We start from the raw sequence: 10,941 nt of genomic DNA on the forward strand, positions 1-10,941 counted from the left end.
GTGTATCCATGAACGTTTATAGTCAGGTTAATACAGTTCAGTGAGCATTACTCATAAACGCGGATGGCAAAAAACAATAACAAAGACCTGAGTGACGTCATCTTCCAACTATCTATAAGACAGTCAGTCCTCAGTGGGACGGACAATTGATTCATAACCAAAGGTGTCCGAGTTCGATTCTCCCTCAGTGGGACGGACTTTTGCTTCATAACCAAAGGTTTCCGAGTTCGACTCTCCGCTACGCTGTGTAACCTTGATCAAGCATATAACCTCGCTCTAGCTCACTTTGCAGCGCTGCACTGCGGTTGACGCCTGGGTTTCTCCAGTCCTTTGGAATAGACCTTAAAGAGAAATATCTTGGTGCTATATCAAATAATGATAATAATAATAATCATAATAATAATAATAATAATAATAATAATAATAATAATAATAATAATAATAATAATAATAATAATAATAATAATAATAATAATAATAATAATGATAATGATAATAATAATAATAATAATAATAATAATAATAATAATAATAATAATAGAAATAATAATAATAATAATATTAATAATAATAATAATAATACTAATGATAATAATAATGATAATGATAATAATAATAATAATAATAATAATAATAATAATAATAATAATAATAATAATAATTATTATTATTATTATTATTATTATTATTATTATTATAATGATAATAATAATAATAATAATAAAAATAATAATAATAATAATAATAATAATAATAATAATAATAATAATAATAATAATAATAATAATAATAATAATAATAATAATAATAATAATGATAATAATAATAATAATAATAATATCTTCTCTAGGATGAGAGAAGGAATTAATTTATTCATTTATTTACACGCTGAAAAAAAACAAATACACTTTTGTCTTCTCGCATTCATTATATCTAGAAAAACAACAAACACGATTTCACATCGCGATGACGTTCAACCTAGGACTTCATAATAATATAGATAGAATGCGCTTGGCCAAGGAGTTCACAACATTGCCATCCGGAAGTATAACGGACCAACACACAAACTCTGTGTAACCATGAACTTTTATAGTCTGGTTAATACAGTTTAGTGAGAACAACTCACAAACGCGGATGGCAAAAACAATAACAAAGGCCTGAGTGACGTCATCTGCATACTATCTATAGATAGATCGAGGATGACGTCACTCAGTTCTTTGTTATTGTTTTTTTGCCATCCTCGTTTATGAGTAATGCTCACTGAACTGTATTAACCTGACTATAAACGTTCATGGATACACACAGTTTTGTGTGTTGGTCCGTTATACTTCCGGATGGCAATGTTAAAAGCTTCTTAGCCTAGCGCATACTATCTATAGATGTCACTGCGTTCAACGCATAGGATTGAAAGCTTGGTCTGCCGTACTCTGGAGAAACACATAGACTACTAGATATTTAAAATTTGGTCAGAAAACTCGTCCTTCATATATCGATCGATTTAAATGACTCTCATCTTGGCAAATGTTCTCGAACCGGAGATTTTGACGATATGCGTTTAGGTGCTATACTCACAACTTCCGCCAGTCAAATATAACGTACCATCACACAAAAAAAACCCAAAAAAAACCAACAAAATAAAAAACAACAAAAAACAGAAAAACACAAAAGAATACAAAATAAACAAAACAAAACAAAACAAAAAAAAACAAACTATGTGTGATCTTGAACGTTTATTGTCTGATTGATATAATTTGTTGAGAACTAATCACCCAAGTGCCGGTCTAAAAACAATAACAAGGAGCTGAGTGACGTCAATTTCTTTCCTTCTGTAATAGCTTCGCGGATACCAGCTTTATGGGAATCGTTTATTACATTATCATTCTTATTAATGTTCCTTTGGATAAGAACGGTATTGAAGATATATGAAATATCATCGTGTCGTGCGATGTACCATAATGGTCCTCCGACATTTCCTCTCTCTCTCTCTCTCTCTCTCTCTCTCTCTCTCTCTCTCTCTCTCTCTCTCTCTCTCCCTCTCTCTCTCTCTCTATCTCTCTCTCTCTCTTTATCTCTCCCTCTCTCTCTGTCTCTCTCTATATATATCTCTCTGTCTCTCTCTCTATCTCTCTCTGTCTCTCTCTCTCTCTCACTCTCACTCTCTCTCTCTCTCTCTCTCCCACTCCTCTCTCTCTCTCTATCTATCAATCTGTCTATCTATCTATTTGTCTATATATTAATCTATCTATCTATCTACCTGTCTATCTATCTATCTATATATCTATCTATATCTCTATCCGTCTATCTATCTATCTATCTATCTATCTATCTATCTATCTATCTATCTATCCATCTCTCTATCTCTCTATCTATCTATCTATCTATCTATCTATCTATCTATCTATCTATCTATCTATCTATCTATCTGTCTGTCTGTCTATATATCTATCTACCTATCTATCTATATATCTATCTATCTATCTATCTATCTATCTATCTATCTATCTATCTATCTTTCTTTCTTTCTATCTATCTATCTATCTATCTGTCGATCTATCTATCTACCTATCTATCTATCATTCTATATATATATATATGTATATATATATATATATATATATATATATATATATATATATATATATCTGTCTATATATCTATCTACCTATCTTCCTATCTATCTATCTATCTATCTATCTATCTATCTATCTATCTATCTATCTATCTATCTATCTATCTATCTATCTATTGAATCGTGTTTGATACAAATATGGTACGAAAAGTGCTCGACATGTAGTAATGGAGCGAATTATTATTTTTTAAAATATTTACCACAATGTTTGAGACAGTCTACATTAATGTTTCAGGCTTAATTTGCCATCGTCAGGACTGAGTTGTTTTGTTGACTGTTGTTGTTTCTTGAAGTGGTTCCGGTTTAAAGTTGATTAACAAGAACTTCCTTCGATGTGGACACGTTCCGTACATCTCACTTTTCGTGTTGAGTGTGGCTTCACGAGGGTGTTTGATTATAGTATATTTCTCTTCCAGGCATAAGCTACATTGTTTTGATGTTGGTGTGTATCCTGTTGCCCGCTAAACAAACAATGCTTAGAATCAAGTTTAATTTACCAAGCCACAGTCACAGAAACTAAAACAAACAAACAAGAAAAATATGTAGGACTAACAGAAAATAATTTCAAAACAAGATACAACCTCCACACCTCAACATTTAGAAACACTAACAAAAAAAAACATCCACAAAACTCAGCGAACATATTTGGAAATTAAAAAACAACAAACTAGACCACAACATTTCATGGAAAATTTTATCTAAAGCAACAGGATACCCACCAACATCAAAACAATGTAGCTTATGCCTGGAAGAGAAATATACTATAATCAAACACCCTCGTGAAGCCACACTCAACACGAAAAGTGAGATGTACGGAACGTGTCCACATCGAAGGAAGTTCTTGTTAATCAACTTTAAACCGGAACCACTTCAAGAAACAACAACAGTCAACAAAACAACTCAGTCCTGACGATGGCAAATTAAGCCTGAAACATTAATGTAGACTGTCTCAAACATTGTGGTAAATATTTAAAAAAATAATAAAAAATAATATCTATCTATCTATCTATCTATCTATCTATCTATCTATCTATCTATCTATCTATCTATCTATCTATCTATCTATCTATCTCTATCTATCTTTCTTTCTATATATCTATTTATCTATCTATCTATCTATCTATCTATCTATCTATCTATCTATCTATTTCTGGCTGGGCGGGCCCCTTCGACCTCCCATGGTGGGCAGGAGGTCATTTTCTTTGTCTTCTATCCCCTTTTATCTGTTTTTCAATTCGCTTTCTGTCTTTGTCTTGGAATGGAATGGCTTGGTATATATATTGTTTTGAATGAATTATGTAAACATTTTAGTGTGCTCCTCTTTGTGGGATCCTTGGCTTGATGAGACTTTTAGGTGATCTCAAACTAAGTATAGATAGTTCGAAGATGACGTTACTCTTGTCTTTGTTATTATTTTTTGCCATCCTCGTTTATGAGTAATGCTCACTGAACTGTATTAATCTGACTATAAACGTTCATGGATACACACAATTTTGTGTGTTGATCCGTTATACTTCCGGATGGCAATATTATGAGATTCTTAGCCAAGCGCATACTATCTTACTCATAGTTTGCTCATTGAATTTACATCTTTTTGTTTTTTGTTTTTTTTTTTACCATTCTCCGTTGCCTTAATTTTCTTGTGTGCTTTTAATTATAGACCTAGAATGTTTTGACTATCCCATTTTCTTCCTTTTTACTGGTGCTGAAATGACTTCAATGTGTCGCAAGCGCCGTAAAACCCTTTAATAAACTTCAAAACATAGTTTTTTCTTACATCCTGGTTCCAAGCATAGTTCACATTCATGTAAATGTAACCAAACCAAAACGGCCTTTAATTCTAAGCAATACCGTGTAATCTTATCCCATTCAACTTCCTGGAATTTGATGTGCGATGTTATCTTTAAGAATAATCGATTATTTCATCAGCGTTGAGGTCAAAGGTCATGGAGTTCAAGGTCTTTATATTAAAGTTGAAAGATTTAAGTTTATTTTTAGACAGTTCGTCAAAACCGAGGACAAAAATCAAAACATACAAACAATTTCACAAAACCATTATTATTATTATTATTATTATTATTATTATTATTATAATATAATAATAATAATAATAATAATAATAATAATAATAATAATAATAATAATAATAATAATAATAATAATAATAATAATAATAATAATAATGATAATAATATTATAATTATTATTATTCTGATCACTGGGTTTCGTGATTCTTCATGGATAATGAATATAGAGAAAGATAATTCTAATTACAATGACATGCGTGTCGTGTTAATCATCTGGATGTTTGTGTGTATAGCAGACTAGTGTGAAACTTATAGATAGAATGCGCTTGGCCAAGGAGTTCACAACATTGCCATCCGGAAGTATAACGGACCAACACACAAACTCTGTGTAACCATGAACTTTTATAGTCTGGTTAATACAGTTTAGTGAGAACAACTCACAAACGCGGATGGCAAAAACAATAACAAAGGCCTGAGTGACGTCATCTGCATACTATCTATATGTTGTTTACTTGATATTTCCTGGAATTTGTCTTTTCCCAGAAATTGCCCACCGTCCCAAACGAAAGCAGAACCTGAGTACGTTGTTATTGTCCAAGCTGGCAAATGTGGACAGCAAAGATATCCGGCAGACTATCAACGTGGAACATCATAATGAGGGTAAGTAAAGAAAGATGGTGGTGGTGGTTGTAGTAGTCGTAGTAGTAGTAGTAGTAGTAGTAGTAGTAGTAGTAGTAGTAGTAGTAGTAGTAGTAGTAGTAGTAGAAGTAGTAGTAGTAGTAGTAGTAGTAGTAGTAGTAGTAGTAGTAGTAGTGTAGTAGTTAGTAGTAGTAGTAGTAGTAGTAGTAGTAGTAGTAGTAGTAGTAGTAGTAGTTAGTAGTAGTATAGTATAGTAGTAGTTAGTAGTAGTAGTAGTAGTAGTAGTAGTAGTATAGGTAGTAGTAGTAGTAGTAGTAGTAGTAGTAGTAGTAGTAGTAGTGATAGTAGTAGTAGTAGTGTAGTAGAGTAGTAGTAGTAGTAGTAGTAGTAGTAGTAGTAGTAGTAGTAGTAGTAGTAGTAGTAGTAGTAGTAGTAGTAGTGTAGTAGTAGTATAGTAGTAGTAGTAGTAGTAGTAGTAGTAGTAGTATAGTAGTAGTTAGTAGTAGTAGTAGTAGTAGTAGTAGTAGTAGTAGTAGTAGTAGTAGTAGTAGTAGTAGTAGTAGTAGTTGTTGTTGTTGTTGTTGTTGTTGTTGTTGTAGAAGTGAAATTAGTAGTAGTAGTAGTAGTAGTAGTAGTAGTAGTAGTAGTAGTAGTAGTAGTAGTAGTAGTAGTAGTAGTAGTAGTAGTAATATTAGTAATAAAAGCAGTAGTAGTATTAGTAGCAGTAGTAGTAGAATTGTAAATACGAGTTGTTGTTTTTTTAATTCACAGAACGGCAACATATATACATTGAGTTTTCTACTGTATAACAAAATCTACTACTGTGCGGCCATGTGGTCTAGTGGTATGACATGACGCTCGGCGCATAGTTGGGTCCTTGGAAAAGGCTCTTTACTCGCTTTCTCTCACCGTACTCTGGTGTAAAATCGGTACCTGACCGCTAACAGCGTTGTCTCTGTCGGAAAAAAAATTGTAGTAATATTGCTTAACAGACGTCATGTCTCGTTCTACATGTTACGTGTTGCTGTTTGTCACAGGACCCTGTGTAAAGCGCTTTGAGCACGTATAGTGGATATTGCGCTATATAAAAGCTTAATTTTTTCCAAATATTTCTACAGAGATTGTCGGTGACATCAACTTTATCCACGCCGATGGACAGAAAAGTGGATCCCAAAACACGTCCAATTTCGACAGTGTGACGGAAAACGTGGAATTGACTCTCCAGCAAGGAAAAGCTTACGTCATTATCAAGGTGTGTGACAGGACGAAATATATAGCATTCTCATTAGATCACTTAGGAGATAAAAAATAAAGTGGGTAGATGTGACTCATATATAAGGGAACAACACAAAACAAACAACGTTTCGGCCCTTGTGACGAAGGCCAAGGGCCGAAACGTTGTTTGTTTTGTGTTGTTCCCTTATATATGAGTCACATCTACTCACTTTATTTTTTATCTCCATTTTATTGGCTCATTTAGGCACCTCTAGTTTTGAGATCACTTAGGCTCGGAGAACTGGTGTGTTCTAGCGTTAAATCAACAGTATAAATTGCTTGTTAGCTTTTGGATAGGACACTAGTATTTTATCGTATCGTATCATTTTTATATAGGGTTATTTAGATCGACTGACCTTTGAATAAATCGTGTAATTAAACTTAACCATAATTATATTGGTAAAGTTTTACAGCCTGTTATTGCAAAAGTCTTCACCTAATGCAAGTTGTTGTGTTTTGATAAGTCGATATAGATAGTTCGAAGATTACGTCAGTTGGGTCTTTGTTATTGTTTTGTTTTTTGCCATCCGCGTTTATGAGTTATGCTCACTGAACTGTATTAACCCGACTATAAATGTTCATGGATACACACAGTTTTGTGTGTTGGTCCGTTATACTTCCGGATGGCAATGTTATGAGCTTCTTAGCCAAGCGCATACTATCTATAGATAGTTCGAAGATTACGTCAGTTGGGTCTTTGTTATTTTTTTTTGCCATCCGCGTTTATGAGTAATGCTCACTGAACTGTATTAACCTTACTATAAACGTTCATGGAAACACACAGTTTTGTGTGTTGGTCCGTTATACTTCCGGATGGCAATGTTATGAGCTTCTTAGCCAAGCGCATACTATCTATAGATTTTAATCCGTTTTTCTCTGGTAAATTTTGTAATTTTTGAAAATGAAAACAATCAGAAGTATTCAAGTGATGGACCAATTAATTACAATAGAATGAGGTTCCCTCGAATTCTCCTATATAATATACGACTAGATAAATCCAAATACTGTAAACCTATCTTGATAAATCCAAATACTGTAAACCTATCTTGATAAATCCAAATACTGTAAACCTATCTTGATAAATCCAAATACTGTAAACCTATCTTGATAAATCCAAATACTGTAAACCTATCTTGATAAATCCAAATACTGTAAACCTATCTTGATAAATCCAAATACTGTAAACCTATCTTGATATGAAAGGCCCTCAGCCTCAATGGCAATGAACCGTTTCGTGACCATTTTTGGACATTTTCAATGCAGATTGATTGCCTATATGTATAGTTATTAGACTCCAATTGCAAATGTCATGGTCATATTTTCCATTATAGTCCTACTTTCCACAATGGTCATATATTCCACTATGGTCATATATTCCACAATGGTCCTATTTTCCACTATGGTCATATATTCCACTATGGTCCTACTTTCCACTACGGTCATATATTCTACAATGGTCCTATTTTCCACTATGGTCCTACTTTCCACTACGGTCATATATTCTACAATGGTCCTATTTTCCACTATGGTCCAAATTTTCCACTATGGTCATATATTCCACTATGGTTCTATTTTCCACTATGGTCACATTTTCCACTTTGGTCCTATTTTCCACTATGGTTCTATTTTCTACTATGGTCCTATATTCCACTATGGTCCTATTTTCTACTATGGTCCTATTTTCCACTATGGTCATATATCCACTATGGGCATATATTCCACTATGGACATATATTCCCCTATGGTCCTATTTTCCACTATGGTCATATATTCCACTATGGTTCTATTTTCCAAAATGGTCCTATTTTCCACTATGGTCCTATTTTCCACTATGGTCATATATTCCACTATGGTCCTATTTTCCACTATTATTTTGATGATACTGAAATATGCTTTACAAGTCAACCGCCATACTGTGGAAAGACACATACTTTAAAAATTTGGCCAGAAAATTCGTCCTTCAAATACCGATCGAGTTAAATAACCCTCATCTTTGTAAAATTTCTCAAACCTGGGACTTTGAGAGGTTTTTAATAAGTCACAGGTTTGAAAGGTTTTGTCAAGATAAGAGATATTTAAATCGATCCATATAATTTGAAGGATGATTTTTCTGGCCAAATTTCTAAAAACGTATTTTTCCAGACTACGGCTGTTCACTGTTTAATATTTATGTAAATTTGTCAGTGCATGAAATAATCAGTCGGAAGGTAAAAAAGTTTGGATTTGCATTTTTTTTCTCCATTTTCTGAGAGGATATGCTTGCTCCCATGAGCATTTTAATCTTTATTTGAAGTAAATCGGGTGATTTTTCATGAAGTTATGGCCAGATGTATGGGGAAGGTATCCAGCAACTTTTCTCAAATTTCAAACTTTTTCAACTTGACTAGCTGTAAAAAATATTTAGAAGTGAATTTAAGCTTTGATTTTTCCCGAAGATGTACCAAAAGGGTCGATTTAATCATTTATGACAAGAACTCATTTTGGATAAAAATTGACCTTCTAACTAAACTTGGCAATATCTCGGTTCAAACCTTTTCATCATCCGACTGATACTGTCATTCGCTGTTCAGTAACAAATATACGGCTATGTGGTCTTGTGGTATGACACTCGCTTTCGGATCGGAAGGTCCTGGGTTCGAGCCTCGCTCGGTGCATAGTTGAGTCCTTGGAAAAGGCTCTTTACTCACATTCTCTCACCGTATTCAGGTGTAAAATGAGTACCTGGTCGTTAACAGTGTTGTCTCTGTCCGGAAAAAAAAATGTAATATCGCCTAACAGGCGTCATGTCTCGTCCTACATGTTAAGTGTTGCTGTTGGCCAGGGAGCCAATGTAAAGCGCTTTCAGCACATTTAGTGGATATTGCGATATATGAAAGCTCATTTTTTTCTTTTAAATATCAATTTTCTAATCCGACTACTTCCGGTCCTTCCAGGTGATTGCTGAGAGAATCATCCCGACCGACCTTGAGTTCAACATCTGGCGCAAATCCCAAGCCATCGTGACGCGTCAAATCGAGATAGACCTCCTAGCAAACGAGCAGCGCCGACGATTCTACCACCACGTCATGGACACTCAAGGACGACCATGTAAGGCTACAGACATCTGATTTATCTAATCTGTTTTAGAGGCTGATTAAAATGAAAAATAATATACGACCATTTATATAGAGGATTTTCATAGATTTGCTAATCTCAATGCGCTTCAGAATGGTTCGTTTATTCCCCCCCCCCCATCCCCCTCAGCAGGCAATGTGGTACCATATTTCCATTTCATACAGGCCTAGTTGTATGTCAGGCTTACCATTTGTACTAACACTCTTCCAATGTCCGTCACTGCCTATAACCAGGTGCTCATCCACACTCGAGTAGAGTGGAGTAATGCATGTAAAGTGCCTTACCCGAGGATTCAATGTTGGGACCAGAATGTTCTACTACGATAACTAGCATGTCTCCGCCACTGAATAAGAAATGAGATTCGCGGAAGAGTAGCGTCCCTTGATTGGACGTCACCGGTGGAGAAGTTATTTGTAAACAAACCAACTACAAGCCAAGCGCTCCAAATAAAAAAAAATAATTGCTATTCATATTTCTGTACAAAGATGCATAACGTTGATTATGATATGCATTTTTGTACATAAATATGAATAACAATTTTTTTTTTTTTTGGAGCGCTTGGCCTGTAGATTAGTTGGTTTGTTTACAAATAACTTCTCCACCGGTGACGTCCAATCAAGGGACGCTACTCTTCCGCTAATCTCATTCCCTATAGATAGTTCGTAGATGACGTCACTCAGGTCTTTGTTATTGTTTTTTGCCATCCGCGTTTATGAGTAATGCTCACTGAACAGTATTAACCTGACTATAAACGTTCATGGATACACACAGTTTTGTGTGTTGGTCCGTTATACTTCCGGATGGCAATGTTATGAGCTTCTTAGCCAATCGCATACTATCTATAGATAACCCATAAAAGACGATGTCTGATGTCAACAGGAATAACTCATGTTGTCCAAGTGAGCAAATTGGGAGCGGGAATAATCTTACTCATCAAGAAGAAAATGCCTAGGATAAACATTTCTGGAAAAGATAACCTTTCAGATTTCAGATAATGAGCTTTTTTTTGGAGCTTTTTTGAGCTTTGTTTCTATAGCGCAATATCCACTTAACGTGCTCAAAGCGCTTTACAAGGGGTCCCTGGTCAACAGCAACATTTAACATATAGGACGAGACATGACGCTTGTTAGGCGATATTACAATTTTTCGGTCAAAGACAACGCTGTTAACGGCCAGGTACTCGTTTTACACCTGAGTACGATGAGAGAATGTGAGTAAAGAGTCTTTTCCAAGGACTCAACTATGCGTCGAGCGAGG

The 10,941-nt window shown here is 34.5% G+C and overlaps 1 protein-coding gene across 6 annotated transcripts in view; it reads left to right on the forward strand.

The window, feature by feature from the left end:
- LOC144969954 (uncharacterized) overlaps positions 1 to 10,941 on the forward strand; it is a 102,728-nt gene that overhangs the window by 91,468 nt on the left and 319 nt on the right. For all 6 annotated transcript variants that reach the window (XM_078909045.1, XM_078909049.1, XM_078909044.1 and 3 more), the window contains 3 exons: positions 5,200 to 5,316; positions 6,414 to 6,547; positions 9,504 to 9,657. In XM_078909045.1, coding sequence (XP_078765171.1) covers positions 5,200 to 5,316; positions 6,414 to 6,547; positions 9,504 to 9,657 — 405 coding nt within the window. The remainder of the gene's footprint in view (positions 1 to 5,199; positions 5,317 to 6,413; positions 6,548 to 9,503; positions 9,658 to 10,941) is intronic.

Source organism: Berghia stephanieae, chromosome 4 (genome assembly GCF_034508935.2).
Source record: "Berghia stephanieae isolate SIO BIC M18660-M18661 chromosome 4, UCSD_Bste_1.3, whole genome shotgun sequence".
Taxonomy (NCBI): domain Eukaryota; kingdom Metazoa; phylum Mollusca; class Gastropoda; order Nudibranchia; family Aeolidiidae; genus Berghia; species Berghia stephanieae.